The 17,505-nt window shown below is 37.6% G+C and overlaps 1 protein-coding gene across 1 annotated transcript; it reads right to left on the bottom strand.

The window, feature by feature from the left end:
* Window positions 1–4,045: 4,045 nt before the first annotated feature.
* HSPA13 (heat shock protein family A (Hsp70) member 13) lies at window positions 4,046–15,186 on the bottom strand. The gene is made up of 5 exons (XM_046002295.1): window positions 15,118–15,186; window positions 13,193–13,533; window positions 11,273–11,486; window positions 9,300–9,467; window positions 4,046–7,191 (listed from the first exon to the last, which is right to left on the bottom strand). Exons 1-5 carry the CDS (start codon window positions 15,140–15,142, stop codon window positions 6,524–6,526), a joined length of 1,416 nt encoding a protein of 471 aa, XP_045858251.1. The 5' UTR covers window positions 15,143–15,186; the 3' UTR covers window positions 4,046–6,523.
* Window positions 15,187–17,505: the final 2,319 nt, after the last annotated feature.

Here is a 17,505-nt window from a genome sequence, read left to right on the forward strand (position 1 = left end):
CATAACATGTAACACTTAGGACAGTGGCATATAGAAAACACTCAATAACATGTTAGCTATTATTTAAATATCAACAGTCACAGCTCCTTGGGGTTATAGTCTCATATTTACAAACCCACATCATGGAACACACGTTAAATAAATAAAAAGGGCAAAATCAAGCCAATGTTTATGAAAGTCTGCTCTATACACAGCAACGTGGGATAACTGGAGATTAAAATAAGATACAGTCCCCGGTGCTACACAATATGGTATCCTGTTTTTGTCGGGTTATTATATTATGTCACTTGAGAAGGGAGCAATCAGGACAGATCTAGTTCCTTCTAGCATTCCTGATTCATATTCTGCTAGCTCTCATTTTGCAAGCGAATGGGCCATCTGTAGAAAACGGAAATCAAGACTTACCACTATACTGTAAGCTACATTTCTCTCAATGTGCTTATGGAGATGAAGAGTATCTAGGAAATTCATGTGGCTGCTCTGTGGCTAAACTAATAAGGTAATGGGTATGAACTGGGGAAAGGCCGACTGGCTTCTCCTGATGGTTGCTGACGAGGTACCCAGAGTTGCCCACTGGTTATACATACACTGAGCAGCCTAAGCACAGAGTTAGTCATATAGTTGATCCAAGGTAGACACCTTGTTTTATCTCCTGGCACAAAGAACAAAATGAAAATGGACAGACATAGGGGTAAAATATAAAAATAGGTCACAATTGAAAAATATTTGTGATATTTATAAAAAAATCTGAAAGATTTGAAAAATATTCGCTCCACAATGTTTAGAATGAAAATAACACATATGCATGCTTCGTGAGCACCAAGGGAAGTGATATAGGATCGATTTTTGAATTCATACTTAAAAAATGTAACTCATTAATATACTTACGAATGATCATTGGTTTCTTGCCAACACGTGTAGTAGAAAATGTAATGTGGTAATGGGAGAGTAAGGCTGGAATAAGTGATTTGGGATGAGCGGCGGTGGAGCACAAATAGGAACTAGGTACACGTATTGATAATACTTCAGTCACCACTAATTCCCTCTGAACACTTGCTTTTGGCTCTTGGTTCTCAACCTTTGTGTAACAATCTCAAGGTATTACAGAACAGCCATCTGTTTTCCCTGCATTACCATATCAATGATTTACAGAGGTAATGGATGTGAATTAATGTTGACCATGATGTGCACAAAGTCCTGTTGTTTCATATATTTTGCCTGATTATTTAGTCAAATGAGTTCCTCCTTATTCCATCTTGGCCAAAACCAAAAGTCCAACAAATGACACTTGGACCAAATGTTTAGCCACGCAGTTAAGGGTCATAAGTTTAAAAGCAGAAGGAAGAAAAGAAGGGTAAACAACTAAGGGGTTTATTTTTTTTTTATTTTTAATTTTTTAAAAAGTAATTTCTATGCCTAATGTGGGGCTCAAATTCACAGCCTTGAGATCAAGAGTTGTATGCTCTACCAACTGAGCCAGGCACCCCTTGTGGGGTTTATTGTTCTTAAATAGAAAGAAGTCTCAAGGTAGAGAGGACAAAGTTGGCCAGTGTGGTTCGATAATACCACCAGGCTGCTTCTATCTTTTGCTCAAACGTCATCCATAGCCCATTTGGTTGGTAGTTGGAAAAACCCGTTGCTTTTGTCTGCATTGCTAGAAGAAAGGAATGGTGAGGAACAAAACATTTAATAGCACAAATGTGTAAACTGAAAAGAAAAAAAAAAAGCCTGTGGGGTTTCTACCTAGGGATTTATGCTTACATCTCAGTGGTCAGAATTGTATCACTAGCCACCCCTAGCTGCAAAGGAAGATGGGAAACAGGTTTTAAAGCAGTGGATGTTGCTGCTTTAAACATATTTCTATCTTTGATGGGAAAGATACTGCAATATAGCATTCGGCAGGTTCTGCCATAACTACTTTCTGCCACAAAGTCTTTTTCAACCAGAACTAATCTCAGCAAAATAACTTTAGCAAAGTGGGAGACAGAGGAAGAGCAGTTATTACAGGTACTAACTGAGATCCAATTCCCAATTTCCAATACTATATAGGCCACATTAGATGATTTAAGGTGAATGGATGAACTCTTTAACAAGAGAAATGTATGTGTGTTTATGTGATATACGTACGTTAATAAAGTTACAAGGAGATTTTTTTAGGTAAGCCAGATGATAATTAATTCAATAAGGTGTAAAACAGCATTTGGTCCTGCATTAACATCCAAATAATGTCAATTAAAAAAATTATTTTTTACTTAATGTCTATTAATTCCTATTACAAAGTAAATAAATGCTTTACCAAGGCAAATTTATTTTCTTTCATACTTCAGGATAATTTTCAGTAACTTGCAGAAACTTGAGAACTATCGAATCAGGGACTTGAGAGTCATAGGTAAAATAATAACCAATTTTATTGTGGTGTTTTCTTACAATCCCACATAAATTGGCGAGTCACTGAACTTTTCTGCTTATTTCTTTATCCTTCTACCACAGCCATTTGTAATATCAAGTACTTTCTTTGCTCTAGGTACTCTCAAAAACCAGTGATTTAGCCAGAAGTATAAAGGATTAAATAGCATTATCAAAATCTTTAATTTTACTATCATCTGCTAGTCTTTCACGGATACCATCCATTAGTTAAGTAACTGAATAAAATTGGCACAGTGGGGTTTTACTATGTGATGGATAAAGCAGCACAGCACTGCATTTGAGCATGGACTGGATTTGAATCCTGACTCTGTGCCACTTACTAGCTGTACAATCAACCCTAGGGAAATTTCTTGACACATCTGTGCCTTAATTTCCCTATCTGAAATGGGGATAATAGTACCTACTCATTGGTTTGCTGGAACAAAACTTAAGTGGTCATCACTCAAACATTTTTTTAAAGATTTTTATTTACTTATTTGAGAGAGTGAATGGCGGGGAGAGGGGCAGGACGGGGAGAAGCAGACTCCCCACTGAGCAGGGAGCCCGACACAGGACTTGATCCCAGGACTCTAGGATTATGACCTGAACCAAAGGCAATTGCTTAACCCACTGAGCCACCCAGATGCCCCTATCATTAAACATTTAGAGCAGTACTGATACATAGTACTCTATTATCTATTGCTGAACAACAAATTAATCCAAAACTCAATGGCTTAAAACCACAAAAATATAATTTCCTTGGGTCAGGAATCCACTTAGCTGGACTCTTCTGGTTTAAATCTCTCATGAGATTATACTTGAATTTCAACTGTGGCCGCATTATCTAAGGAAGAGAGGGCTCGCTTTTGAGAAGGCTCTCACAGCCGGAAGTTGGTGCTGTCCGCTGGGGAGCTTATTCATCTCCACGTACCTACCTCCCATCATTAGCAGGGAGTCCTCCAATCTTGCACACATTCAAGGGAAGATCACAAAAGGAGATGAATATCAGAAAATAGGGGTCATTGGAAGCTACACTGTAGGCTGCCTCAGTGGGGTACTGTGTTTTTGTTGGTTAAATAAATACAGGAGTGTCACTGTATTTCCTCATTGGAGTCCCTCAGCAATGGTGGTTAGAAAAACCATGAAGGAATCACAGGAACAATTGGAAAGTCAAGTCTACTATCTTCAAGGGCTCATCTGAAAAGACTACATTAATCAAATGAATTTCTTTAAATAGATAAAATATGTATATATAGTTTGTATCCAAAGAAGACAAACTTTATTAGAAAATGATGAAGTATTACTGAATCCACCAAAGGATTACAGTAGTCTACTATGTAGGACTATTCACTAACTATAGATTAATTTAGGTCTTTGTTCCATTATAGTCAAAGGTCATGAATTGGTAGTCAGAATTCTGGAACTACTGCTTCTATGATGCAGGAACTGTCACCTCTAAATTAGGAAAATAAGTGGAAAAGGACATAAGCAACCCCAGCGTCAGGACGCAGGGGAGAGGGCAAGAGCCACAGAACTCACGTGCCATGAGTGGCCCATCAGCCGGCCCTGCTTCCCTTTTCACTTACAAACCTCAAAAATGTACTCTGGCCTAGCCGTGAATGGAAAAGAAAGTACACAGTTTAAAAAACAAACTGCAAAGTGGTATTTATTTACATTCAAATGTGAATTACCTGTATACACACAAATTTAAGAGGCACAATCTGTTATGCACAATAACTATATAAATTTCAGTACATGTTATACACAGTAGCATCTGTTAAGTCAGTGGTTGGAGTGAAAACACAGTACCGAAACATTCCTGATACAAAATAAATTACTCATTCACATATTCTACTCATACAACAGTTAATATTTAAAAAGTTAATGCACTTCAAAAAACACTAGTTACATGTACAGCCAAAACGTATTGTTTTACGAAAAATGTCAAGGTTATTAGGCATAAATGATCCCTTTTGGGATGCATTTTGATCTTTTAAATAAATAAACTACATTGATTTCAAGACCATTTCTACAGAGGCCCCTAAAATATGATTGAAGATAGACACTGTTAAAGGCGTAACTATACTAGAGAATATGCTAAACTCTTGCCCCCAAATTCCAGCACTGCCATTCTCTTTTTTGGACACGATCAAATTATTTAAATTCTAACATTAGTATGAGATTAGCTGCCCTGTTTTGCAAATTGTTTCCACTAAAAAGTGGTAACAGATCTTCCTGAACTATCTCATGTATTTGAGAGAGTCAAGATTTTTTAAAAAAATGTTAAAATGCTTTAGGTTAAAGCTGATAATATATGCGGAGATTTTGATAGATTGAACACTTTTCTCTTAAGACCTAAGCAAAAAGATATTTTCCAATTTTAAAATCTATTAAAGATTCATATCAAGTCCAAGAGAACACTTGAATATTTTCATAATGCAGTGAAGGATTCATCTTTGGCATTTCTCCGTTAGTTCTAAAATAAAACATGTCAACAAACATTTTTTACTTTTCTATCTACTTACTAGACAATCTGTACACAAAACTATGTGATTGAAATTGTGTTTTAACAGCAATCTCATCGCTTACAATTTTTTTTTTAGATCTGCAAAAAATATTAACATTAAGCTTTTTACTGTGAGAAGCTGAAATGTTCCATGTTGCTGAAATGTCTACTTAGTTCTCTTTTTTGGTGATTGGAAATTGAATAACCTTTAAATTCAACAACAGATAAAGCAGACATACTTCTTACATTAACAAACATGTTGACCAGAGTATAATCTTTGAATATTAGTATGAAGCATGCATTAAGGAAAAAAAAAACCTTCAACTTTGGGCATCACAGAAATATAACTACTTGCTACATTTTCTTTCTTGGTCCCTGTAGCATTTCTAAAAGGAAACAAAATCAAAACAAAACTGCTACAAATGCTGATTTGTAGAAATTTTTCCACATTGCCCTCCACATTATATTGCCACATTACTTTCAATGTTTATTTTTTTTTCTCACTCACATCACATACTAACCTTAAGGCTAAAAACAGTCCAACTGTGACTACTGTAAAAACGACAGTGGGAAACAATAAAGATTTTACAAGTGAGCATGTTTTCCTCATTTAAAACTAATATACGGAAAAAAACCTCAGTAAAAACTGAATCAAGTATGATTGGATAGTTCAAATGCAAGCTACATGCTCCCGGGCTTACTGAAAATAAACAAAGAAACAAAAACATAAATACTGTGGCTAATTACTGGTACTTATCAATGTCTGCAAAGGTCTTGGGTAACAAAGAAGAGATAGTAATGATGGCTTTATTGTGACATTAAGACATGTGTAAAATGAAATAAATAATTCCCAACTGTGTTTAATCAGGCAAAATCATGGAAATCCAAGCAGAGAATGATGATGATGGCAATGGAAGAACTGGAATATACGTTGGTTACATTTACTGCCTGGTATTGAAACACCTGAATAAATCTGTAGCTGTTTTAGAAAGAAAGTTGATACAATAAATAATTTAAAAATCTGAAGAATGCAGGTTATGTAAATAGGACACGTAATGGAATTTGTGAAAGTAAATTTATTACATAATATGGCAGTTACTGAACATTATATATGCAGCTTATATTCCTAATACTGCTCTCTCCCAGCCAATGTAAAATCCTGTCACCAATACTGTCGTTCAAGTATAGTTCAAACTAAGTTACATGTGATATCCAAGTAAATCAATTTCCAGCTCCTGCTAATACAATTTAGTAAGAACTGGGAATCGTAATATTGGCACTAGCCAATGTTTACAGAATGTCATTTTAAGTGCACGTGGTTATCTACTTACAGAATCCAGAAAACAAAACCACCCATGCTCCTGCAACATTTTTACTTCAACTCTATCACGTGGAAAGTATTTGTTGGACTGAGATCTCTCCAAAATCACGTAGGCTCAATCTGGTCACATTTAATCCTAAAATCCAATGTTATGTAAAATTCTGTGTATCTAAATGCTACCTTTCAGGTAAATTTGTGAGATATTTGAGAGACTTTTCTTTATTGGAGGAGATGGTCTGATAAAGAGGAAGCGCTCATCAGACAACCACAAATAATCATCCCTCCATAATTCAGTTGAAGTTGGTCTTTTGTAAATGCTTATTGGGAATTTCTAAAGCACTGACTTGGAGAGGCCAGGAGCCCCCATCAATCCCTGCTTGGATAGCCACTCCTGTCACCACTGCCAGGTCAGGGTCTACAGAAGTGTTGGGATCCTTTCCAAAGAACTCCTGAATGACCTGGCGGATTCGAGGAATACGAGTAGAACCCCCAACCAATACCACCTCATCAATCTCAGTCTTCTCCAGGTGGCCTTCTTTTAATACTTGCTGAATGGGTACAAGTATTTTCTGGAAGAGATCTTCATTAAGGGTGTCAAAGAGGTTCCGTGATATTTCTGTTTCAAATAACACCTGACTTTCTCCACTTTTCTTTTCAGAAAGCCCAGCTCCAACCACACTGTTCACATGGTGGCCATCAGCGGGAGAAAATCTGTCCTTTGGCAGGTCAGTGTCACTACTCTGAGGCTCCTTCTTGTCCTTTTCCTCCACTGTTAGTAATACTGACAACTGAGCAGACTGATGAAGAGTCAGATTTAATTTGACCATTTCCACAGCTTGTCTTAATCTGTGAATTTCCTCTTTCCTAGAGGGTAGAAAGCCGTATGTTTGATAGATCTGTTTGTATAAATACTGAAGAAGTCTTTGATTGAAGTCCTGTCCTCCAAGTTTATTGTTTCCTAAGTTAGAAATAAAAAGGCATATGTTATACTTACATATTTGTATGTGTACATGAGTGTATATATATAGTGTCTGTGTAGTATGTATAAAAGTATGTATGAAGTACATGTAGTATGTATGTAGTATGTATGAAAACAATATACCGGGAATAACAAATCTCTTGCTTAACGTACTTAACTATTTAGATTTTATTCACACAAAGACTGATGTAAAATAATTGGATTAAAATAATTTTAACTCTAATGTATATTATTTAAAAACAGTGGCTATCTGGTTAAAAATTTTTTTTCTTTTGGTTAAAAATTTTTAATAAAAAAGGAAATATCACTTAATGATATCAAATAATTTTTCTGAAGATAAAAGTTGACAAAAGATTAGCTTTTAATAGCAATTTAAAAACACTGAATGTTATTACTCTCAAGAGAAAAAAAAGTCTTCATAATTAAAAAGTAACAGTAGCCATTTTATCTTTTTCTTTCAATCCTTTCGCTTGCTTAAGAGCTAAAATTTAAGGGGCACCTGGGTGGCTCAGTGGGTTAAGCCTCTGCCTTCAGCTCAGGTCATGATCTCAGGGTCCTGGGATCGAGCCCCGCATCAGGCTCTCTGCTCAGCAGGAAGCCTGCTTCCCCCTCTCTCTCTGCCTGCCTCTCTGCCTACTTGTGATCTCTGTCTGTCAAATAAATAAATAAAATCTTAAAAAAAAAAAAAGCTAAAATTTAAAAAAAAAGAGAGAGAGAGAGATTTAAAAGCAAAAGATTAATGTTAATACAAATCCCTGGCATTGAACAACCTGCTTCTAAAGAGTCCAGGTAGAAAAAAGAAAAATGTTAAAGTTAGACAACCTATAACTTACAGCTTCACTTTTCAAACAGCCTCCTTCTTGAAATTAAAAAAACAAAACCAAAAACAAAAAAACTTAAAAGATTTAGAATACAAAATCCTAGTAATTTCCTAGAGAATACATTATTAGATTTCCTAATCCTATTTTGTAAAACATGTTATCAAATGAAATAAACTGATCATTCTTCATTTTAAAGGATTTTTCTTTACAGAAAAACAGCATTTTTTTAATTAACATATAATGTATTATTTGCCCCAGGAGTACAGGTCTGTGAAATCATCAGGCTTACACATTTCACAGCACTCACCATAGCACATACCTTCCCCAATGTCCATAACCCAGCCAACCTCAGTTTGTTTTGTGAGATTAAGAGTCTCTTATGGTTTGTCTCCCTCCCAATTCCATCTTGTTTCATTTTTTCCTTCCCTACCCCCCATGACCCCCTGCCCTGCCTCTCAAATTCCTCATATCAGAGAGATTATATGATAATTGTCTTTCTCTGACTGACTTATTTCACTCAGCATAATACCCTCTAGTTCCATCCACATTGCTGCAAATTCAAGATTTCATTTCTTTTGATGGCTGCATAGTATTCCATTGTGTTTATATATAAACCACATCTTTATTCATTCATTTGTTGATGGACATCTAGGTTCTTTCCATAGTTTGGCTATTGTGGACATTGCTACTATAAACATTTGGGTGCGCGTGCCCCTTCAGATCACTACATTTGTATCTTTAGGGTAAATACTTGAAGGATTTTTCTTGCTTTCTGTTCCCTTCACCACAGCTATGACGTCCTACTGGCTCAGTGAGCTACAACTGGCAATGTGTTTATTTGCTTGATAGGGTGCTCATTTTTTTTTAGACTTCACTTTTTGTTGTTATTATATATCTATAAATGGTGGTTATAAAATCACATTACAGACTACCAAAATGAAGTCCAAGTATAGTGAAAAAAAATCTTGTTTTTTTAATTCCTATTGATTTATTTTGGAGAGAGCAAGCGTGCGCACGTGCAAGCAAGGGGAAGAACAGAGGGGTAAAGAATCTCAAGCAAATCCACACCAAATGCAGCGCCTCAGGCGGAGCTCGGCTCGATCTCATAATCCTGAGATCGTGTCTTGAGTCTAAACCAAGAGTTGGACGCTTGACCAACTGAGCCACCCAGGTGCCCCCTGAAAAAAGTTTTAAATCAATACGTTAGGTATGCTAATAAGGAAAGCACTGTCTGAACCTCTTTCAGTCTCCATGTATTTTTCTTACCAGACATTGCTCGGGTTAGAAACATTCCTCCTTGTTTATTCAGCAATGACACATCTAGAGTTCCTCCGCCCAAATCTATTACCAAGACATGAAAGACATCAGCCTTGTGGAGGCCATAGGCCATAGCTGCTGCTGTGGGTTCATTTATTACCCTCAAGATCTTCAGTCCTGTAAGATTGGTTGGAAAGAAGAACAAGTCATCAGAGGACAGCATGATCAAAATTCCTTCCCACTCAACTTCATACTACGTTAGTGTGTTTTATGTGATAAGGACTTCACTGAGTAACAATGTGAGCAGTCACAAACCCATCAAAAATAGCGAAATGAGAATGATAAATATTGGTTGTTCTACATGGAATCATTAAAATCATCTTAAAAATTATTAATGTAAGAAAAGCCCAGATTTAGTGGAATATGTCATTATGTTCTGTACTATTTAATATTTAATTTAAAAAATCCTAGCCCCTTTTAATTTTCATTATCTTACTTAGGAATATAAGAGTAATAAAACTTTAATCATTATGCACTATAATAAATTGCTGTGGAAATGAAATAAGCTTACTATGCTCTTCTTTTTAAAGTGACTTTGAAAAAAAAGCAGGTAAGTAAACAGAAGAGATTATAAAAAAAAATAGATGTAGATTTATTCCTTTCTACCCCTCCCACTCATACCATAGACCATATAGTGTTCCAATCAGTACAATGACTCTTAAAAAAGGACTTAAAATTTAAGACCCTCAAATGTAAATCTGAAATCTATAGCAAATCTGATCTTGAAGGTAATGCGAAACAGTGAAAGTTTAGGCAAAAAAAGATCAGATTTCCTTGCACAAACTTCCCACTTTAACCAACTGCCACATGTCATGAGTGGTTTGGAAAGTAATATGGCATTTCTGTATCAGGAGCCATAAAAACTATTCCAATTCTGAAGAATTTATTTAAAAATCTTTCGTACCTTTTCCCTTAGCTCTCTGACTTCATCCCTCACTCCGTTCTGGTCACACTGACTGACATCCCATCTTCATAAGCACTAGCAAATTCCCATTTTATGGCTGCTACGCTGACTGTTCTCTCCCCTGCAACATCCTTCCCCTATACATCAGCTTGGCTAACAACCTCGTCTCCTTCAAATATGCTTAAATGTTCCTTTCTCAATGAGGCCTACCCGACCACTCTAAAACCTGCAAGTTTCCCCACTTCCTGATCACCACCAGCAATCCTCTTCCTGTTCTGTTCTTTTTTTTCTTCCATAGCATGTTACTTTCTGATAGACGTTCTATCAGGGTTTTCAACCAGGGCAATTTTGCCCCTCAGGAATTTTGCCCCTCAGTGAATATCTGATAGCATTTGAAGACAAAAGGTTGTCACTACTTGGAGAGGAGAGGGCTGCTAGCACCTAATGAGCAGAGGTTAGGAGTGAGCTAACTGACCTAAAATGTACAGGACAGTTGCCCACAACACAGAATTATCTAGCCCAAAATGTCAATAATGCTAAGAGCGGGAAACCCCAGAATATACTTATCTTTAATACAGACTTTCTGTTTCCCTCCAGTGGAATATAAGTTCCGTGAGAACAGAGATTTATTTGTTTCATTTACTGAGGCACTCAATATTTAATGAATGGTTTCAAATGAGTTCTCTTCTACCTCAGATTTTCAAAAAAATATTTTAGTCATCTTAACATTAAAGAAAGTTTGTAGAAAAAAAAAATTCCTCATTGCTAACATGCACCCATGTTCTCAGCCTTTGTTAGAGGCCTACCTGACTGGCTATTGTCATAGTATGTTGCAACTTTCATTGTGCTATAGAATTTTCTTAATTTTTGTTCGCAAACATATCAAAATCCACCTAATTTACCCGCTTTGGGTTTATTTATGTGCCTAGTTAGGTGGTTTTCAAAGTGATACACCTACGAAGATTTTCAACCTAAGAACATTTTGAGAAAAATACAGCTCAAGCAAGGGTGATATTACCTGCAAGGTTAGCAGCTTCAATTGTTGAATTTCGCTGTTTTAGATCGAATTCTGCTGGTACAGAAATAACAGCATTGGCAACTGGCATGCCAAGATATTCCTCTGCCATTTCCTTTAACTTCAACAGTAATCTAGAGCCAACGTATTCTGGGGAAACGGTGATGGTCTCATTACTTGTCACAGAAAACTCAACCATTCCGTTTTTGTTTAAAACCTGTGAATAGGATTTGCCAAAAAAGAAAAGAAAAGAAAAGTAAAATCATACATATACACATACACACATATACTTAAATACATACATACACACTGGACTTACTCAAGAAAAACTTAACTTTATAAGGTCATTTATTTGTAATCTATCATTTACTAAGATTAGAAGTTATTAAAAAGTTATTAAAAGCTATACTTTAAAAATCTATAAAGTGAAATCTACAGTAACAGCAGAATGGTCATAATCCATTACCAAGCATATGAATGCAACACAGAAGATTCTTTATATATATCTGTTAAATGAATAAAAGAAAAAAAGATGAAATATATAAGGAATAAGAGTTGCTGGATCATGTATTTGACTTAGGATCTTTTTTGTTTTTAGTTAACTTGTTCCCGAAAATAATAGATACCTGAAAAAATGCTGTGGAGCATATTAACAAGAATAATTTTAGTACTTCATTATGTTCTTATTCAAGAATCAAGTATCACTTGAGGAAGTTGAGATGCTACGTGGGGGACTCGGGGGGTAGGAAAAGAAGAAATGAAACAAGATGGGATCGGGAGGGAGACAAACCATGAGAGACTCTTAATCTCATGAAACAAACTGAGGGTTACTGGGGGTGGGGGAGGGGAGGGAGAGGGTGGTGGGGTTATGGACACTGGGGAAAGTATGTGCTATGGTGAGTGCTGTGTGAAGTATGTAAACCTGGTGATTCACAGACCTGTACCCCTGGGGCTAATAATACATTATATGTTAATAAAAAAATAAAAAAAATTAAGAATTAAAAAAAAAAAGAAATATCACTTACATTCATATTTCCATGAAAACATGTATTAGGTCATTATCCCTGCTAATATGGTTGTGCATTTAAAAACTAGGTTAATTCTAAAGCATACTATCCTACTTTCACCAAGACTATTCATATCAAGAGTAAAGGGAATTAGTCTTCTAAGAAATTATAAGAATTTTACCCCCATCATTTTAGACTACATAATTAGGTTTCAATGATGAAAACTTGACCATCTACCAACCTATCAGGGAAAAATAGAAACAAGCTACAGATACTATGAAAATGAGGCCCGAAAGACACTATCCTATCAGATCCCACATGAAACATAAACAACAAAAATCACAACACTTAGAAACTTAGAAAACTCCAAATATCATTCTAAGGAACCATGTTGTATTGTTGAGTTTCAAACAAGTCATAAAATCGCAAGACTCTATGATCTCTTTTCAAGTATATAAATATGATTATCCTAACACAGAGAGCATCTATCCACCTATCTAGCCATCCATCTATCTGTCCATCCATCCATCCATCCACCATCCATCCATAGTACATGGGGCTTCATTAGCCTTCTTGCTACAACGGAATAGCTAAGCAGGCAGGCAAGCCGACATCCATCATCCCTCCATCCAACCATATTTCATGGGGTTTCATCAGCTTTCTTGCTACAGTGAAAAAAGAGCTAAGCAGATATTTTGAGAGAAGATATTCTGAAAATGGCAGAGCAAGAACATAGTAGCACTGTGCAGCCTATGAATTAACTTATCCTGGAATTGCTGTAGGACTGCTTGTTATAATGTAGCTTCCATGCAGATTAAGTAAATTGAAACCGAATGTTTTGTAACTTGAGGCCAAGGCATCAACTGAAACAGTATGCTGAACTAAAATTACAATAGATTTTAGCTTAATCACTTACCTTAAATGGGTATCTGCCAACTTCAGCCTCCAGCTCTTCTGGGGTAAAAATCTTGCCTATGAATCTCTTGGCATCATATATTGTGTTCTGAGGATTTGAATCTGCCAGCTCTAAGCTTTCATAACCCACATATACATCGCTGTCAGTAAAGGACACCATGCTGGGTATACTGATATGCCCATTTTCATCTGGAATGACCTTTACTTTTCCCGTACCAGGAAAAAACACCCCAACAGAACAGTAGGTGGTACCAAGGTCAATGCCAATCACTTTAGGAGTAGGCAATGGTAAATACTGTTGTGCCAAATAGCCAGCCAACAGGAGAGTCAAAACAGCTGATCCTGAAATATAGGCAAATTAAAATATATGTTTTATTAAACTAGTACAATATGCTAAATTACACAGCAAAGTCTCTTTAATATCACTCTTTGAAACAAGACTAATGCACTCTCAAAATACTTTCTTTTATAATACTATAGATAACATTTCTCTCAGACATCAAGTTTTTCATAATGCAAAATGACTATAATACAGTTAAAATGAAGGAACAACCAAAAAAACAGAAACAGAAAACTCTGTAGTTGTATGTCTGTGTACTTCACCTATGGGTGAAGATAAAGTAAAAACATAAATAATTGTGCTGATGCTGACAGGAAAAGCCATGTATCTCTACCAAAAACTAGATAAATGTAATATAGATATAATTCAATTTCTTGATCAATTAATATTTAGATCTCATAGGTTTATAGACAGCTTTATCATTATTAAAAAGAAACTCCATTATTAGAATTTCGACAGCAAAAACTCTGTTATTGAAGGGCTAAAACTTCTCATCCCCTCATGTTCTTTTTCCTTTCAAAAGGATGAACTGCATAAATTGGGAAAATTATTTTGAAAGTTGTTTAAATATGAAACTGCTACTTTACAACAGAACACAATTAACTTTTTCTGTATTTAAATACCAATTAAGTAAATACTTCTTGCAGAAGTTAACATTTAAGGAAGGAGAACCATAAATGTCTAACCCTAAATGCAACATAAAGCTCCCTGAAGGCAGGTTTTATTCTCTGTTGTATCCCTTGCACTAGGAATGGCTCCTAGGACATAGCAGATGCTCAACAAATAATGATTTAAAGAAACACAAATATGAAAAAACGCCACGCAGATTGTAAACATCAGGGATGAAGGAAGATGACACTTCGAATTTACAACTAATCTGTTATTTGGTTTCAGGAGACTATGTCCATGCGTGTTACATACGACCCAAAACGTCAATTGGCAGGAGTCTGTTTTACTAATTGTGAGCTCATCTTCATCAACATATTACTTAAAAAAAAAAAAGAAAAGAAAAGAAATAAAGAAAAATCAAGTGCCAACCCCACTTTCCTCTAGCTCCTACATGGAAAACGTCAGAAACATTCCATTATCTTCTCGCTCGGGGAGGGTTGATTACTAACCCAGATTGGCGGAGAGTGCATCAGACTACACCTCCAAGAGGCCTGGTTCTCTCAAAATGCAGCATCCCCTGCATCTACAGCTCAGGCCGCCGGTACTGCTCCTCCCCCTTCCTCTACAAAGGGGTCCTGGAGACGCACGTTCTTGCAGCCTCCAAAAGGCCCAAATTCAACCAACGATTCAAAAATCAACGTTCTTTCGAAAAGAACCCTTCCCGAGGCCCGATGTCCCTGGTATGTACGCAGAGGGTCGCTGCCGGCCCTACATGGCCTACTCTGGCCCAGACCGTTTGTGGACGCGACCCACAAGCCGGCGCCCCGAAGAACCAAAAACCGCCTTTAAGTCACCTTTCCGGAGTCCTTCCCACTGCGCCAATTGGATCCAGGAGGTGACAACCACCCACGCCCATCCCGGCCTCCCCAAACTGTTCCGGTGCCCACAACAACCACAAGGAATCCCTGGTCACTGACCTAAGATCGTCATCTCTCCAGCCATCACAGTCCCGCCGAAGAGGCTTGGGATGACTGTACCAGACGTGAGGTGCCACCCCCACGCCGTCTCCCAGCCCCGAGGCTTACTGGGTAATGTAGTTCTCTCGCTCCAACATAGTTAGAGAAGGTATGACTCTGACCAGAGATGGGACTTCATTTACCGTCCCAACCGCTGCCAGTGACGTCTGAGCGCCCTCCCACGCCACTACTACGGAGCCAATTAGGCTGAGGTTGAGGAGAGCCAAGAGGAGAGACTGCAGTTTATAATCAAACCCGAAGCTCCTGGAGCCACGTTAAGGTAAAAACACACCATTTCTTTAGCACCGCCCCACTGCTTTGCATTCTGGGAAGTGTAGTTCAGGCCTCCCTCCCCCCCCCCCCGCCCCCCCCGCGCGCCCATTCGAGGTAGGGAGAGTGAGGCGCCTTAGGTGCTTGCTTTGTTAAGCCGTGTTCCTATCCCAGGCCTAGGTTGAAGCCTTTGTCTTTTCGTTCTTTCTACCTTTTAAAGAAAGCTCCTTTGCTTGGGATCTGGATGGGTTCTGGATGAGGTTCCTCTAAATACCGCACACCCTTCCAGCCTTCCTACAAGAGCCCCTACCGCAGTGCGGGTGCGGAGGAAGGCTGGAGGGACAGCCCTGTTAACTTCTAATGATATCATCAGCCCTCTGCTTTTGTTTTGGGATAAATGAATTCAAGCAATCTTCAGCAAATGTCATTTATCCAAGAGAGCAGGGATGCGTTTTCTCAATTGAAGTCGGCTCTTGTAAACAGCCGAAAACAAAATACTTGAGCTTTCTTTTGAATTAAGTCATAATTGGCAAGAATGGCTTTCATGGACAAGTCCTGTAGCATGTGATGGCCATCCAGGACACTTGTTTTTCAGATTCTAGTCTGTACGAGACCCTTTTTGTTTTTCTTCTTGGTCACTGGTAGTACTTCATGGTTCTTTTTGAGAGTGTTTTTTCTGTCATTGCTGTTAAAGTTCCCCAGCACTATAATCCTGGAAAATTGAAATATGTTTCTTCATTTTAGATGTAAGTCAAACAATCCCTGTTGACAATAGGTCCTACTGCTGGGATATATACTACTGGCTTTCTGATTTTAAAATGTATATGAAAATATTGATGGTTATTGAAGTTGAAGTATAGTTAATGAGGATTAATTATAATCTCTCCACTTTGTACATTTAAAACAACTTTCATAATGGAAACTATGAAAAGTGTGTGTAGGTCTATAGTGAGTACTGTTCTGTATAATTTCTTTATGAAGAACACATAATTCAAACACTCAAGTCATGAATATTATTAGGTATAATGATCATATTAACAAACATTTGACCATAGCGGTAGCCACTGGTAACAGTCAGAGGGAGAGACAGAAGGTAAACACAGACATAATTTATTATGGTGTATACTGTGAAAATAAAGGAAATAGCATCTCAAATGGAGCAGGAGAAGCCTTGAAGGGGGAGCTCTCTGGGACTACCATGAGTTGTCAATTGCATGTGGCGGGGGATGGGGAGGCCATACCTTGCATCCTCAGTAGGAAGAGGCTTAATTTACTGCCCCAGTAAACTTTTCTCCTTGCCCAGCAATAGGAATAGCCAATGAGAAGTTCAAACTTTAGGGACACCTGAGTGGTTCAGTCAGTTGAGATCTGCCTTTGGTTCAGGCTCCCGTCATGATCCTGGAGTCATAGGATGGAACCCCCTCACCCCACCTTGGGCTCCCTGGTCTGTAGTGGGGAGTCTGCTTCTGCCTCTACCTCTGCTTCTCTCTCTGCCTCTCCCCCAGTCTGCAGCCCACTCCACACTCACGTTTCAGCACTCACGCACTCTCTCACTCTCTCAAATAAAATTGTTTAAAAAAATTTTTTTTTAAAGTTCAAACTCTCACTCCACTCCAATGCGCTTTTGTTCAGGAAAGTCCTTCACAGTTTTGTCCTGTCCTCCGTAGAAATAAACCTCTCTCATCTGCTTCTCTGGACTTGCCTATGATTCACTATAGTTTGCTTGTCCTAAATTGTAATTCCTCTGCTATTCCCAAATAAACTCGTTCTGCTAGTGAAATAACTGGCTAGTTTTAGGTTTAACAAAAGCATAATTGTGTATGGATAAAGGGCAGACGCAGAACTGAATGAACACTGTAATGTAATCTTAAAGTCAAGAAGACTTAGTGGAAGAATATGCATTAAGAAGTAGGGGAGTGAAAGGGAGCCAGGAGATGGGTTAATAGGATAATATGAAGCAACTGGCTAAAGGTATTCCAGAAAGGGGGAACTGAATTACCAAGAGCATAGAAACTGAAGATAATCTCATAGATTAGAAGTGCTGGATCATAAAGCATGAGGGGAAAGTCTGAGAGGTAG

Source organism: Meles meles, chromosome 4, assembly GCF_922984935.1.
Source record: "Meles meles chromosome 4, mMelMel3.1 paternal haplotype, whole genome shotgun sequence".
NCBI classification, from domain to species: Eukaryota; Metazoa; Chordata; class Mammalia; order Carnivora; family Mustelidae; genus Meles; species Meles meles.

What these genes read in the sequence shown, in the direction of transcription:
- HSPA13 (XM_046002295.1), bottom strand. Translation starts at nt 15,142, where the DNA reads ATGGCTGGAGAGATGACGATCTTAG. An exon ending in TTGGCAGATACCCATTTAAG is followed by an intron (nt 11,487 to 13,192) that starts GTAAGTGATTAA and finishes TCCTATTCACAG; the next exon opens with GTTTTAAACAAAAACGGAAT. An exon ending in TGAAGCTGCTAACCTTGCAG is followed by an intron (nt 9,468 to 11,272) that starts GTAATATCACCC and finishes CCAATCTTACAG; the next exon opens with GACTGAAGATCTTGAGGGTA.